Genomic DNA, 17910 nt, shown 5'->3' on the forward strand with positions numbered 1-17910 from the left:
CAGTTCCAGGCACCGACAAACATGGCAAGTGAGGTGAAGAGGTTTACGGATGCCAGCCAGGTAAGTCTCTCCAGACCTGACAGACAAAGCCACTGGCACTGCATGCGGTAAGTAGGCACCGGTAGGGCAGAGGGTGGACAGGAACGGGGGGGGAAACAGCACACACAGAGAAGACCCCCCCCCCTCACCCATCCCCCCCCCATCCCCCCAAAAAAGGAATAAATAAATACAAAGGGGGTGGGGGTGGGGGGGTCAAAAAGAATTTGTTCTGGGAGACAGAAAACATTTGTTTCCAAAAAGGAGTTTGTTCAGGAGGGCACAAAAATCATCATTTTGTTTCCCAAAAGAATTTGTTCTGGGAGACAAAAGAATTTTTATTTTCTAAAAAGATTTTGTTCTGGGAGACAAAACAGATTTGTTTTCACGAAAAGAATCTGTTCTGGGAGACAAAAAGAATTTGTTTCCCAAAAACAATTTGTTCTGGGAGATAAAAAGAAACTTATTTCCCACACAGCAATTTGTTCTGGGAGACAAAAAGAATTTGTTCTAGTATCAGTTTACATACAGTCAGCATTACCCCCAACAATGACTGTCATTAGACAAAACAAAAAACAACAACAAAAAAAACAAACAACAAAAAAACAGGTTGTTTGTTCTCAGCAGCATTTTACATGATCATTCAGTATCATCTTGTGCCCAAAGTGACTGCCTACACAAATCATTCAGTATCATCTTGTGCCCAAAGTGACTGCCTACACAAAAAGCAAAACAAACAAGTAAAGACCCGCCCCCACCCATGGAAAGAAAAAAAAAAAAAGATCAATAGCAAAAAAAAAACAACTTTCTTCCATCAGAATTATTCTCTAATTCTGCAACTTGAAAATGAAATGTCATGAAAACATCCCCCTATCCTCTCCACCACTCAACAGAATATTTGAAGAGACAGAGAGAACTGTTTTAATGTCAATAGCTTATCAGCCCTAATGACATGGGGGTACAATCAAAACAACAACAAAATAGTTCTAAAAAAAGATGGAACGACTATTCAAAACATACCATTTTTGAACGTCTATTCAAAACATACCATTTTTGAAATCCATTGATAAGGAATCTACATAATTTCGACCATCCAGTTTACGAAGTCAATTTCTTAAAGAACAACAGTGAGTGATGTTTATTCTTCGAAAATTATATGCTTCGGCAATATACTTTGCCAGAGACTGGATTGAATTTTCCTGATGTATGTTAAGTACACTGCACAGATCTTCATTCTTTGCAGAACATGTTTTAAACACAGTACATTTTTCACGAATATCAGCGTAGGCTTTGCAATGAAACAAGAAATGTAACTCATCCTCCTTAATAAAACCGCACATCGGACAAGGGGAGAGCATGGATGGGTTAATTTGAAACCAATACTTATGAGCATATAATCCAAGAGAGAGAGAGAGAGAAAACAAAGAAAAATATGTATTCATTTGTATTCAGTCCACTTGGGACATTTTCCCCAACAACAACAACAACAACAATAACAGCAGCAACAACAAAAAGTGGGAGGAAGTGAGGGATGAGACAGAAAAAAAAAAAGGAAAGGAAAAAGGCAAGATCACCAGCCGCCCATAGCAAAGTGGTCAGCATCACAGACTGATCACAGGGAGACTGTGGGTTCCATCCCCGTCTTTCCATCCTGTGGCCAGCTTCCCCACCAAGAGCTGAGTACACTACCAGGCTCAAACGAGAAGACTTGAGACCACACAGTCAAGGATCATCCACTTCACAGACGCGTCTTTTGCAGCGCTGCTCAAATTTCATCACCAACACTGCAGGTGTCTCTGTAGTTTATCTCCCAACCTGGCTGACGCTGGGACGTATCACAAGAGCGCAGCGCAGCCTTGTAAAAATCAGTCCCAAACCTTCACCAACAGCACATCTTCATCACCCCCCCCCCTCCATCATCATGAGGATCATCATTCATCACCGAAATATAGAAAACAAAACGTCCCCAATTCTGGAGCACCCACCCAACAACCTCTGCTGGCCCCGTGTGGGACACAGGTCACCAACAACCTGGCCATCGTACCAGTAAATTCTGCACCACCATTACGCCTGCTGCCCCGTGTGGGACACAGGTCACCAACAACCTGGCCATCGTACCAGTAAATTCTGGAGCACAAGACAACAACAACAACAGCAGCAGCAGTAACAACAAAACAAGGATAAAAACAAAAACAACAAGAGAGGCAAGGCCTTCAAGACTCACTTGTGATACACTTAAAAGAAAAATCTGATCGTTAAAATGTGTTCTGTATTTGTTATTATAAAGCTTTGCGTTAAAAAAAAAGAAAGAAAAAAAGTCCTAACCAGATTCAAATTAAGTCCCCTAGCATTAATTACAGAGTACTTTCCCTTTTTTACTATCTGCACCAAAACGTTTGCAAAATAAATAAAACTTCCATGCTTAGCAAAAGAAGTTCCTGTTTGAACAAAAAATGATAATAATGACTGCTCTTGTTGTTGGGTCGGAATATCAGATCAAAGTGCCAAGCTCAGAGAATACAAAAAATATAAATATAACAGTAAATGCAGTTTGCATATAATTAGGCTTCTTTTTAAAATTTTTTTGTGCCCATCCCAGAGGTGCAATATTGTTTTAAACAAGATGACTGGAAAGAACTGAATGTTTTCCTATTTTTATGCCAAATTTTGGTGTCAACTGACAAAGTATTTGCAGAGAAAATGTCAATGTTAAAGTTTACCACGGACACACAGACAGACACACACACACAGACAACCGAACACCGGGTTAAAACATAAGACTCACTTTGTTCACACAAGTGAGTCAAAAAAACAAAAAACAAGCAACGAGAGGCGAGGGGCGGGATCAGAGGGAGGAGGAGGGAGTCCGGTGGAAGAAGAAGTGCTGCTCCATGTCCTCCTGGCACACCACGATGTTCTGGATGAAGAAGCAGGCCAGCAGGCCGAAGGTGCCCGCGGTCACCATGTAGCTCACCACCGTGCCCGTCACGTGCACCACGCCCCCCATCACCACCGTCAGGATCACCTGGGAGAAACACAACACACACACACAGGTGTCATCATCGCCTGTGTCACCGCCGTTCATTGACTGTATCACAACGGTTCATCACCTGTACAGTTCATCACCTGTATCATGTGCACCACGCCCCCCATCACCACCGTCAGGATCACCTGGGAGAAACACAACACACACACACTGGTGTCATCATCGCCTGTGTCACCGCCGTTCATTGACTGTATCACAATGGTTCATCACCTGTACAGTTCATCACCTGTATCACGTGCACCACGCCCCCCATCACCACCGTCAGGATCACCTGGGAGAAACAAAACACACACACTGGTGTCATCATCGCCTGTGTCACCGCCGTTCATTGACTGTATCACAACGGTTCATCACCTGTACAGTTTATCGCCTGTATCACCACAGTTCATCACCTGTACAGTGCATCACCTGTATCACCACAGTTCATCTTCTGTATCACCGCAGTTCATCACCTGTACAGTTCATCACCTGTATCACCTCAGTTCATCAACTGTACAGTGCATCACCTGTATCACCACAGTTCATCACCTGTATCACCACAGTTCATCACCTGTATCACCTCAGTTCATCACCTGTACAGTGCATCACCTGTATCACCACAGTTCATCACCTGTATCACCACAGTTCATCACCTGTATCACCACAGTTCATCACCTGTATCACCACAGTTCATCAACTGTACAGTGCATCACCTGTATCACCACAGTTCATCACCTGTATCACCACAGTTCATCACCTGTACAGTTCATCATCTGTATCACCTCAGTTCATCACTTGTACAGTTCATCATCTGTATTATCACAGTTCATGACCTGTACAGTTTATCACCTGTGTCACCACAGTTCATCACCTGCACAGTTCATCATATGTATCACCACACTTCATCACCTGTACAGTTCATCATCTGTGTCACCACAGTTCATCACCTGCACAGTTCATCATATGTACCACCACAGTTCATCACCTGTATCACCCCAGTTCATCACCTGCACAGTTCATCACCTGTATCACCCCAGTTCATCACCTGCACAGTTCATCATCTGTGTCACCACAGTTCATCACCTGCACAGTTCATCATATGTACCACCACAGTTCATCACCTGTATCACCTCAGTTCATCACCTGTATCACCTCAGTTCATCATCGGTATCACCACAGTTCATCACCTATGTAGTTTTTTTATATCTGTATCACCTCAGTTCATCACCTGTACAGTTCATCACCTGTGTCACCTCAGTTCATCACCTACATAGTCCATTACCTGTGTCACCTGTATCACCACAGTCCATTACATGTACAGTTCATCACCTAAAACGTTCATTACCTATGTCACCTGTGTCACCACAGTTCATCACCTATGTAGTTATTTACCTGTATCACCACAGTTCATCACCTATGTAGTTATTTACCTGTATCACCACAGTTCATCACCTATGTAGTTATTTACCTTTTTTTTCCTTTTTTTTTTTTTAAAGAGAAAATCACGTGTGGTGTATTTTTACACAAACAGTACACGAAAATCAGAGCCAATCAAAGTAATAATGATAATAATAATAAGAAGAAGAATGTACATTTATATAGCGCCCTTTCTCACTAAGAGCTCAGGGCGTTTTACATGAAAGAAAAATATTACAAGTAACATAAACCATTCATAACCACTCTTTTCTCAAAAAACCCTCCCACCACTCACACTCTCCCTTTCCCACTCTACATCCATCCAAAGCCGAGCTGACATGGGTGGTGGGGTGGTGTTGGAGAAAGGGAAGCTGAGAGTCAACTTATAGATAGGTTTTAAACACATGAAAGATATAAAATGCTGAAATGCTGAGTTGATGAGGACCTTTCGTACAATGATCGCAATCATACACATGTAATGATTGCACACGTTCACAGTCCTTCATCATGAATACAAAAGGAACATGAAATGCATGAATACAAAGTTCATGCTGATCAATGTCACACAATAATCACAAATCAACCAGTGCCGTGGCGATAATCACAGTAAAAGAACAGATGGGAATATCACACTATAATTAAACAACGACGTACACGGTTAAAAACCAGCTGTTATTCAACACTATTGACATGAACAAGTACGTGATAACTGTCGCCGGCGACAATAAATTGTATACACCCTGCCGAGCGGCAAATAATTTCATGCCAAAAACAAAGAGAAGACTTGAAGAGACATAACTGGGGATTGGAGGGCGGGTGGGGTTGGGGAGAAGTAGTTATTTACCTTTATCACCACAGTTCATCACCTATGTAGATATTTACCTGTATCACCACAGTCCACTACCTGTATCACCACAGTTCAAATTAAAAAAATTTTTTTAAGGAATTCTCTTTCTTTCAGGCAGCAGCATATCAGCCTTTCTTTCGACAGTAACACACTTTATCACATTATCATCGGTGTCCACGCAATGAAGAAGTCAGTGACTCCTAAGATCATTGAATGGAGTGTCACTGAATCCTGGACTGATCTTTTTTTTGTGTGTGTGTGTGTGTGAAAATATTTGCACATGGTGATTTTGAGAAAGAGCAGAGATAGGGTCATTATTATAACTGTAAAGGTGCAAGGGGTGTTGGGTTTGCATGTGTGAGCATGCGCGCACACGTGTGTGTGTGTGTGTGTGTGTGTGTGTGTGTGTGTGTGTCTGTGTGTGTGTGTCTGTGTGTGTGTGTCTGTGTGTGTCTGTGTGTGTGTGTCTGTGTGTGTGTGTGTGTGTGTGTGTGTGTGTGTGTGTGTGTGTGTGTGTGTGTGTGTGTGTGCAGTGCTTGTAATATAATAATATTATCATCGTTTTATTGTTGTTGCTGTTAATGTTTGTAACATCATCAATGTAATAATTATGATAATGTTCATCATGAATGTTTCTTGGAAAGCGCTTCGAGCTCCTTGTCAGGGAGGAAAGTGCTCAACAAGCATCCATCATCATTATCATTATCATTAAAAAAAACAAAGGATGAGCAGACCCTGTGGGTTGCCCCAAGCACCATGACCCCCTCCTGCCCCCCCCACCCCCCCACCTCCCCCCCCCCCCCTCCCCACACACACACACACACACACCCCGTCTCAGCCCAGCTGCTGTAGCCAGGAGTGACACACAGCGATACATCCTGATCACGACTGAGCTGCTGGAATGTTTTTCTTCCCCTGTCAACCATTACTAGCCAGGGGAAGGACGCATAGCAACATGTACTGAGCTGTGAGGAATGTTTTTTTTTTCCCCCTGTCAAACACACTAGCCAGGAGGGACGCTATGTCCTGACTACCATGAGTTTCTTCCCCTGTCAAACACACTAGCCAGGAGGGACGCTATGTTCTCATCTCAGAGTGACACTGAGCAACATGTACTGAGCTGCAGGAATGTTTTTCTTCAGCTGTCAAACAAACTAGCCGGGAGGGATGCTATGTCCTGACCACCATGGGTTTCTCCTGCAACATACTAGCCGGGAGGGATGCACAGCGACATCTTTCTTCCCCTGTCAAACATACTAGCCAGGTGGGACGCTATGTTCTCATCACCATGATTTTCTTCCCCTGTCAAACAGGTGTCTTCATCACCATGATTTTCTTCCCCTGTCAAACATACTAGCCAGGTGGGACGCTATGTTCTCATCACCATGATTTTCTTCCCCTGTCAAACACACTAGCCAGGAGGGATGCATAGCGACATCTTTCTTCCACTGTCAACCATACTAGCTGGGAGTGACACTGAGCAACATGTACTGAGCTGAAAGAATGTTTTTCTTCAGCTGTCAAACAAACTAGCCGGGAGGGACGCTATGTTCTGACCACCATGGGTTTCTTCTGCAACATACTAGCCGGGAGGGATGCACAGCGACATCTTTCTTCCCCTGTCAAACACACTAGCCAGGAGGGACGCTATGTCCTGACCACCATGAGTTTCTTCCCCTGTCAACCATACTAGCTAGGGGTGATGCATAACAACATCTTTCTTCCCCTGTCAAACACACTAGCCAGGAGGGACGCTATGTCCTGCCCACCATGAGTTTCTTCCGCAACATACTAGCCGGGAGGGATGCTATGTCCTGACCACCATGAGTTTCTTCCCCTGTCAAACACACTAGCCAGGAGGGATGCTATGTCCTGACCACCATGAGTTTCTTCCCCTGTCAACCATACTAGCCGGGAGGGACACTATGTTATCATCACCATGATTTTCTTCCCCTGTCAAACACACTAGCTGGGAGTGATGCATAGCGACATCTTTCTTCCACTGTCAACCATAGTAGCCAGGTGGGAGGGATGCTATGTCCTGACCACCGAGAGTTTCTTCCACTGTCAACCATACTAGCCAGGAGTGACACTGAGCAACATGTACTGAGCTGCAAGAATGTTTTTCTTCAGCTGTCAAACAAACTAGCCGGGAGGGACGCTATGTCCTGACCACCATGGGTTTCTTCCGCAATATACTAGCTGGGAGGGATGCACAGCGACATGTCTTTCTTCCGCTGTCAACCACACTAGCCAGGAGGGAGGGATGCTATGTCCTGACTACCATGAGTTTCTTCCCCTGTCAACCATACTAGCTGGGAGGGACACTATGTTCTCATCACCATGATTTTCTTCCCCTGTCAAACACACTTGTCAGGAGGGATGCTATGTTCACATCAACAGGATTTTCTTCCCCTGTCAACAATACTAGCCAGGGGTGATGCATAACATCTTTCTTCCCCTGTCAAACATACTAGCCAGGAGGAACACTATGTTCTCATCAACAGGATTTTCTTCCCCTGTCAAACAAACTAGCCGGGAGGGACGCTATGTCCTGACCACCATGGGTTTCTTCCGCAACATACTAGCTGGGAGGGATGCACAGCGACATGTCTTTCTTCCGCTGTCAACCACACTAGCCAGGTGGGAGGGATGCTATGTCCTGACTACCATGAGTTTCTTCCCCTGTCAACCATACTAGCTAGGGGTGATGCACAGCGACATCTTTCTTCTCCTGTCAAACATACTAGCGAGGAGAGACGCTATGTTCTCATCAACAGGATTTTCTTCCACTGTCAACCATACTAGCCAGGAGGGACGCTATGTCCTGACCACCATGACTTTCTTCCACTGTCAAACACACTAGCCAGGAGGGACAATATGTTCTCACCACCATGACTTTCTTCCCCTGTCAAACACACTAGCCGGGAGGGATGCATAGCGACATGTCTTTCTTTCCCTGTCAACCATACTAGCCGGGAGGGACACTATGTCCTGACTACCATGAGTTTCTTCCACTGTCAAACACACTAGCCAGGAGGGACGCTATGTCCTGACTACCATGAGTTTCTTCCACTGTCAAACACACTAGCCAGGAGGGACGCTATGTCCTGACCACCATGAGTTTCTTCTACTGTCAACCATACTAGTTAGGGGTGATGCATAACAACATCTGTCTTCCCCTGTCAAACACACTAGCCGGGAGGGACACGGAGTGACACAACCTGACCACGACCAGACAGACTGCAGCAGCTAGCTGCCAGAATGTTTTTCTTCCCCTGTCAAATGTTCTCAACAGACGCTGTTGTTGTTTTTCTGTCCCCAGCGAAGTGTGCGACTCACCTGAGAGAGGAAGTAAGCAGAGTCCAGGGTGGCCATGTCTCTTCCGATGCCCCGCTCTGGGTTGGACAGGTCACTGCTGGGCAGGTCGCGGAAATAGGTCTGCAACACACCACAGTTCATGCTTATCATAGGTGTGATGATGATGATGATGACGACGATGATGATGAAAACAATAACAAGGAGGACAGTAATGATAATAATAATGATGATAATGATGATGATGATGAAAACAATAACAATAATTATTATAATTATAATTATAGTAGTAGTAGTAGTAATAATAATAATAATATTGATAATGATAATGATGATAATAATATAATAATAAATATGATAACAACAACAACAACAACAACGATGATGAAAATATCACCACCACCACAACCAAAAACAATAATAATAATAATAATAATAAAGATGATAATAGCAACAATGATGATGATGATGATATCATCACCACCAAAAACAATTATGATAATAGTAATAATGATGATGATAATAAATGATAATAATAACAGTACATATTTCACAGCTCTGTTCATAATAATAATATTGTAAGACTACGGAAAAAAACAGAACAAATAGTACAGCATGTAAACAGCATGTACAAAAGCATTACACACACACACACACACACACACACACACACACACACACACACACAAACACACAAAGACACACACACACACACACACAAAGACACACACAGACATACACACACACACACATACACACACACACAAAGACACACACACACACAAACACACACACACAAAGACACACACACACACACACACACACACACACACACACACACACACACACACACACACGCACAGACACACACACACACACAAACACACACATGCACAAACACACACACACACACACACACAAGTGCACCCAGAAAATGACAAAAAGGAAAACCCACAAGGAATTGAACCTATCAACGTACATCGACTTTTTATTTTATTTTATTTATTTTTTTTTTTACACACGCCAAACAACGTGGCAGAAAATTCACCCACCACACTTCAAAAAAAAAAAAGAGCCCTTATACACCCTGTGCCACGGGTGATGATTCGTCCATATCCCTGTATGATGAATCTCATACAGCATACATAATGAGTGAAAAAAAATCATCATCCACGGTTTACACTCAAAATGAAACTCTCATGGTGAATGAATGTCATGAGTGAAAATTTGCCGGTGTTCACTATTGCCCAGGGGGCTGACAACAGCACAGATATATGCAGCAGCTGGCCAGCTGATAAATTATGCTTCCTGCACGCACAGAGAGAGAGAGATAGACAGACAGACAGACGTGTATGTGTGTGTGTGTTTGTGTGCATGTGATTGTGAGTGCATGAATGTCCGTTAGCTTCTCTGTGTTTTTCATAAAGCACAAACATGTGTGGTGTCACTTACAGTCACTAATGGTATACACCCCCACCCCCCCAAAAAAAAACCACACACAAAAAAACGTTTAACTGCACAATCCTGACACCAAATCAATTAGGAAATCAATTCAGAACACACTGTCTCTTCTTTTGTTTTATATCCAATATTAACGCAAGTCCAACAAAACAGAATGGAACAAATAAAAAAAATTTTAAATAAAAAACCACAAAAACAATAGCATAAAGTAAATGCTTTTGGACTCACTTGTGTAAACAAAGTGAGTCTATGTTTTGTTTTCTCCTCAACAGTACCGGCAATCACATGAAGATGTATTATGTTCCCACATCTTTATCTTAAAACAAGAGGACAATTAAAGGAACACAAGTTCATAAGTCACTGGTCACTGCTCGTTCTTTTCTGACACTAGAAAAGCATTCTTAAAACCATTTTACTGTAAATGACCAAACACACTGAAATTCAGTACACTGTTTAATACTCCAAAAGTGTTGTTAAAGCTGGCAAAAGTTTTGAAAATTATTATTGAATCTGTGCGATAATTTCTGATGTTCTTATTCTTTTTTCTTACGTCAGGTTAGCAGTACTAAACACTTCAAGTAATATATTTCCTTTTTTCTTTCTTTCTTTTTTTTTTTTACTCCTTATATTGAACTGATGATTGTTTATTTACATTTGTGCATGTGGGCCTTGCAGGTTTTCTGTTCCTAGGGCTCCACTATGTGTGCCCACGCCCGCCCCCCCCCCTCCCCGCCTCTTTTTTTAAAATTTTCTTATTTTCTCTCTCTTCTTCTTCGTGCGATGGCACGTCTTGAGGATGTGGGCCTGTTTTTCTCTTGTGTTTCCATGTACCCAAAATAGGGTTTCTCGGATTAAAAATGATTTTGAACCTTTGTATTTTGAACCTTTGAACCCAAACTACAAGCAACAAAGCCAGATGATGCTAACTGGCATACACATACATTTCTCTCTCTCTCTCTCTCTCTTCTCTTTTCTTTCTATCTATGTATCTATCCATCTATCACTCTCTCTCTCTCTCTCTCTATCACTGAACTGTTCCCCTAAACCACAAGCAACAAAGTCAGATAATGCTGACTGGTATATACATACACCTCTCTCTCTCTCTCTCTCTGCTGTTCCCCAAACTACAACAAAGTCAGGTGTTGCTAACTGGAAAACACATACATCTCTCTCTCTCTTTCTTTCTCTGTCTCTCTCTCTTTCTTTCTATCTATATATCTATCTATGTATCTATTGATGTATCTATCCATCTATCACACACACACACTCTCTCTCTATCACTGTGCTGTTCCCTAAACCACAAGCAACAAAGTCAGATAATGCTGACTGGCATGTATATACATTCTCTCTCTCTCTCTCTCTTCATCTAAATCAATAATTCAAACACAGAAGTATATTAAGATTATAACAAGTAAATGGCATAAAATTTGCTTTGCAAAGTTCAGAGTGTTCAGTGTTCAGCTCTCTCTGAACTGTTCCCTAAACCACAAGCAACAAAGTCAGATAATCCTGACTGGCATATACATACATCTCTCTCTCTCTCTCTCTCTCACACACACACTCACACACACACACACATACATATCACACTTTATTAAAACACAGCTGAACTTGAAGGCCAGTTCAGGAGTATCAAGTGTGAGACTAACCCCACACATTGCCCATCCTGTTGATAACAACATGGCAACGATGCACAGGTTCTGTGTGCATCAACTACATGTTGATAACAGCATGGCAACGATACACAGGTTCTGTGTGAATCAACTACATGTTGATAACAGCATGGCAACGATGCACAGGTTCTGTGTGCATCAACTACATGTTGATAACAGCATGGCAACAATACACAGCTTCTGTGTGATAACAGCATGGCAATGATACACAGGTTCTGTGTGCATCAACTACATGTTGATAACAACATGGCAATGATACACAGGTTCTGTGTGCATCAACTACATGTTGATAACAACATGGCAATGATACACAGGTTCTGTGTGCATCAACTACATGTTGATAACAACATGGCAATCATACACAGGTTCTGTGTGCATCAACTACATGTTGATAACAACATGGCAATCATACACAGGTTCTGTGTGCATCAACTACATGTTGATAACAACATGGCAATGATACACAGGTTCTGTGTGCATCAACTACATGTTGATAACAACATGGCAACGATGCACAGGTTCTGTGTGCATCAACTACATGTTGATAACAACATGGCAACGATGCACAGGTTCTGTGTGCATCAACTACATGTTGATAACAACATGGCAACGATACACAGGTTCTGTGTGCATCAACTACATGTTGATAACAACATGGCAATGATGCACAGCTTCTGTGTGCATCAACTACATGTTGATAACAACATGGCAACGATGCACAGGTTCTGTGTGCATCAACTACATGTTGATAACAACATGGCAACGATGCACAGGTTCTGTGTGCATCAACTACATGTTGATAACAACATGGCAACGATGCACAGGTTCTGTGTGCATCAACTACATGTTGATAACAACATGGCAACGATGCACAGGTTCTGTGTGCATCAACTACATGTTGATAACAACATGGCAATGATACACAGCTTCTGTGTGCATCAACTACATGTTAAACATCCATGCTGGTTTCTTTCTCTGTAGTTTTTAATTTCACTTTTACGGAACATTACTTCCTGAATGAAAGAGCGAGTGGTTTACTGTAAGAATAAACAATTTTATGAAATGATTTTTTCTTTAATTGCACAACACATAGAAACAAAACTCAATCTCTGAACTACCAGAAACAGAAAATCATGAGTAAGTTGACTGACTGATCAATAAAGATAATGATATAGGAACTATCCCTGATCAGAGATCAAGCTCTAAGTGCATTATAAACACAGAGTGATTCACACAGCAGACTGCCTGCCTGGATTGAGCTGACTGAGAGCTGCCTTTATGCGTTCATCATTTGTTTCCACACATTTGTATTTGTATTTGTATTCCTTTTTATCACAACAGATTTCTCTGTGTGAAATTCGGGCTGCTCTCCCCAGGGAGAACATGTCGCTACACTACAGCGCCACCCATTTTTTCGTACTTTTTCCTGCGTGCAGTTTTATTTCTTTTTCCTGTCGAAGTGGATTTTTCTACAGAATTTTTGCCAGGAACAACCCTTTTGTTGCCGTGGCTTCTTTTACGTGCGCTAAGTGCATGCTGCACACGGGACCTCGGTTTATCGTCTCATCCGAATGACCAGCGTCCAGACCACCACTCAAGGTCTAGTGGAGGGGGAGAAAATATTGGCGGCTGAGCCGTGATTCGAACCAGCGCCCTCAGATTCTCTCGCTTCCTAGGCGGACGTGTTACCTCTAGGCCATCGCTCCACGCACACACGCATGCATGCTCGCATGTACACACACACACCTACACACATGCATGTACGTTAGACTGAAGTTTTTCCTACAAGTTTTAGCCAGGGCCGCCATGTTGTTTGTTTAAGTCCTTTTCATGGACTGCAGGGCACAACATGGAAAAAGCAGTTCTCTGACTGGCACAAACTGAATGTACAAGTCATAACAGATGATTTTGGACTTGCAAGTTGGCAGCATGTTAGTAAAGTGACTGAATCCACTTCAATTTTGAGTACAATAACCCTCAAAATCGCATTCATGCATGAAAATTCCCGTTAAAATAGATTCCTTAATTTAGGATGCTAAAACAGGACTTTACAGCTCTAACTTCGGCACAGCCTTCAACAGTCAACCAATGTTTCATGAGGAGACAAACAAAATATTTATTTCGCAACTGTCTTCTGCTCAGTCTTCCACAGTCAACCCATGTTTCATCACGAAATTGACAAACTATTAATTTCGTAAAACTATCTTCTGCACAGTTTTCCACAGTCAACCATCGTTTCATCAGGAGAATGACAGCCACTGTCAACCATCGTTTCATCAGGAGAATGACAGCCACTGTCAACCATCGTTTCATCAGGAGAATGAGGGGAATGACAGCCACAGTCAACCATCGTTTCATCAGGGGAATGAGGGGAATGACAGCCACAGTCAACTATCGTTTCATCAGGGGAATGACAGCCACAGTCAACCATCGTTTCATCAGGGGAATGACAGCCACTGTCAACCATCGTTTCATCAGGAGAATGAGGGGAATGACAGCCACAGTCAACCATCGTTTCATCAGGGGAATGACAGCCACAGTCAACCATCGTTTCATCAGGGGAATGACAGCCACTGTCAACCATCGTTTCATCAGGGGAATGACAGCCACTGTCACCCATCGTTTCATCAGGGGAATGACAGCCACTGTCAACCATTGTTTCATCAGGAGAATGAGGGGAATGACAGCCACTGTCAACCATTGTTTCATCAGGAGAATGAGGGGAATGACAGCCACTGTCAACCATCGTTTCATCAGGGGAATGAGGGGAATGACAGCCACAGTCAACCATCGTTTCATCAGGGGAATGACAGCCACTGTCAACCATCGTTTCATCAGGAGAATGAGGGGAATGACAGCCACTGTCAACCATCGTTTCATCAGGGGAATGACAGCCACTGTCAACCATCGTTTCATCAGGGGAATGACAGCCACAGTCAACCATCGTTTCATCAGGGGAATGACAGCCACAGTCAACCATCGTTTCATCAGGGGAATGACAGCCACTGTCAACCATCGTTTCATCAGGAGAATGAGGGGAATGACAGCCACTGTCAACCATCGTTTCATCAGGAGAATGGCAGCCACTGTCAACCATCGTTTCATCAGGAGAATGACAAAACATGAGCACTGCGACTAACTTCAGCACAGCCTTCAACAGTCAGCTAAATGTTTCAAGAGGAAATAGACAGACAAAGTATTAACTTTGTGACTATCTTCTGCTCACTCTTCCACTGTCAACCAGTGTTTCATCAGGAGAGTGAGAAAACATGAACACTGCAACTAACTTCTGCACAGTTTTCCACAGTCAACCGATGTTTCATCAAGAGATGGCTGTAACTACCTTCTACGTGCGTAATGTTACACACAAACAATGTTGACCCTTCAGTGGTCTTCATTTTCGCCCCACCCCCTCCTTCACCCTTTTGCAGGCGTACTTACACACACACTGCATGCATCAATGCATGCATGATGGCTTGCATGAGGTGCTGAGAGATGTTTGCTCTCTTTGTGTGTGTGTGTGTGTGTGTGTGTGTGTGTGTGTGTGTGTGTGTGTGTGGTGTGCGTGTATGCAAGTGGGCGTGTATGTGCTTGTGTGTGTGTGTGTGTGTGTGTGTGTGTGTGTGTACATGCATAAGAGAGACAGGGTGTGAGCATAGGAAGCCAGTGTGTGTGTGTGTGTGTGTGTGTGTGTATGTGTGTGTGTGTGTACATGCATAAGAGAGACAGGGTGTGAGCATAGGAAGCCAGTGTGTGTGTGTGTGTGTGTGTGTGTGTGTGTGTGTGTGTGTGTGTGTGTGTGTGTGTGTGTACATGCATAAGAGAGACAGGGTGTGAGCATAGGAAGCCAGTGTGTGTGTGTGTGTGTGAGGGAAGAAGGGGGGTTGGGGGGGGGGAGGAGAGGGGTTGGTGTCAATCAAGCGGTAATGCTGATCTCAGCATGCATGTAACTGATGTGCTATGAAAACCTGGCCTGAAATAGGAGTGCTCTGAACCACTCCTACCTTACTTCTCCCCTCTTTGTCCAAAAAAGCCTTTTCTTCCCCATGGCAAAGGCAACAAGCCCTATGCTATATGACTGTGTGTCCAGCGAGATCAATGATGACCATCATTGTCATCTAGCTGGGTATGGGGAGGGGAGGGGGGGGGTTGCTCATGAATTTATCTGTGAATGCGCAGATGGCTGAAAAGTCCAATCTGCGCTGACAGTTGGGGCAGACAAAGACAGGCATATCACTGTCAGGGAGCTTGTTTGCCCGTGACTTTCTGGCCTGCCTCTTCTGAACAGCTGCAGCAGTCCTGTTGGCCTCGCACAACTTGGCGCCTTTGTGCACAGCAGTGCGCCATTTGTCACGGTCCACTGCAGATTCCTCCCAGGAGTCAGGGTTGATATCAAACGCTTTCAGAGAGACTTTCAGAGTATCTCTGAAGCGCTTTTTCTGACCTCCGTGTGATCTCTTCCCTTGTTGCAGCTTGCCATAGAAGAGCCTTTTGGGCAGCCGATGGTCTGGCATGCGCGCCACATGTCCAGCCCAGCGAAGCTGGGACTGCATCAGGATGGTGAAGATGCTGGGAAGGGTGGCTTTTGCAAGCACCTCCGTGTCTGGGGTCTTGTCTTGCCACTTGATGTTCAGTAGCTTCCTGAGGCATGTTGTGTGGAAGTGGTTCAGCTTCTTGGCGTGTCGTTGGTACACTGTCCAAGTTTCGCAGGCATACAGTAGTGTGGGGAGAACTACTGCTCTGTAGACCTTTAGCTTGGTCTCAAGACCAATGCCTCTTCTGTTCCAGACATTTGCATAGAGTCTACCAAAGGTTGCGCTTGCTCTTGCAATCCTGACGTTCACTTCATCATCGATGGTCGCATTTCGTGACAGTGTGCTGCCAAGGTATGTGAACCGCTCCACCGCACTGAGTCTCTGACCGTTGACTGTGATGTTGGGCTCAACGTGGGGTTTCCCTGGGGCTGGCTGATGGAGAACTTCAGTTTTCCTCATGCTGATGGTAAGGCTGAAGTTCCTGCTGGCAGTGGCAAACTTGTCGACGCTGAGTTGCATGTCAGCTTCAGATCCATCGATGAGGACACAATCATCAGCAAACAAAAAGTCTCTGATGATGTCTGTCATGACCTTTGTTTTTGCTTGAAGCCTTCTGAGGTTAAACAGCTTGCCATCTGTTCGGTACTTTAGGCCGATTCCAACATCGCCATCTCCCTTCAGTAAGCACTGCACAGAACATGAGGCTGAACAGTGCTGGAGCCAGGACGTAGCCTTGCTTGACACCATTTGTGACAGGAAAAGGAGCAGATGTTTCGCCATTGTCCTGGACTCGAGCCTGCATGCCTTCATGGAATTGGCTGACCAAGGAAATAAATTTCCTGGGGCATCCGTACTTGGCCATGATCTTCCACAGTCCCTCTCTGCTCACGGTGTTGAAGGCCTTAGTGAGGTCGACATGGGTGGAGAACAGATCAGCATTTTGCTCCTGACATTTCTCTTGCAGCTGCCTTGTAGCAAACACCATGTCGGTGGTTCCGCGCTCTTTCCGGAATCCAGATTGGCTCTCAGGCAAATGACCTTGGTCAAGGTATGCTGTGAGGCGGTTTAGTAGGATCCTGGCAAGTATCTTGCCTGCAATGGAGAGCACGGAAATGCCCTGATGGTTATCACAGGCTTGCCGGTTCCCCTTTCGCTTGTACAAGTGAATGATAGATGCATCTTTGAAATCCTGGGGGATCGTCTCTTCTTTCCACATGAGTGATGCTAGAGTTGGCTTTGACTACATCTCCTGGGACGGAGTAATTGGAATGCTATATACACCACGGCTATAACACCGGTAACAACGAAACACTTTTATAGGGCAGTCTTAAGTGTTCTCCGTGCATAATTAATCTGCATAATTGATTAATGTTGTTTCTGATCCGATACCAAACAGCTGTTACAGGTGTAAATACATATATATATATATATATATATATATATATATATACATAGAGAGAGAGAGAGAGAGAGAGAGAGAAATCATGCACGTCACACACACACGTGTGTGAATGCATGCATGCATGCACACATGCACACACACACACACACACATATTCATCATACACATACAAACTGTCGTCTCTTTTTTCCACATTT

The 17910-nt window shown here is 43.8% G+C and overlaps 1 protein-coding gene across 1 annotated transcript in view; it reads right to left on the bottom strand.

The window, feature by feature from the left end:
- Nucleotides 1-2647: 2647 nt before the first annotated feature.
- LOC143301468 (solute carrier family 45 member 3-like) overlaps nucleotides 2648-17910 on the bottom strand; it is a 49844-nt gene continuing 34581 nt past the window's right edge. The window contains 2 exon segments of the mRNA XM_076615778.1: nucleotides 2648-3061; nucleotides 8667-8765. Coding sequence (XP_076471893.1) covers nucleotides 2882-3061; nucleotides 8667-8765 — 279 coding nt within the window. The 3' untranslated portion in view covers nucleotides 2648-2881.

The sequence above is a fragment of the Babylonia areolata genome, chromosome 27 (genome assembly GCF_041734735.1).
Source record: "Babylonia areolata isolate BAREFJ2019XMU chromosome 27, ASM4173473v1, whole genome shotgun sequence".
Taxonomy (NCBI): domain Eukaryota; kingdom Metazoa; phylum Mollusca; class Gastropoda; order Neogastropoda; family Buccinidae; genus Babylonia; species Babylonia areolata.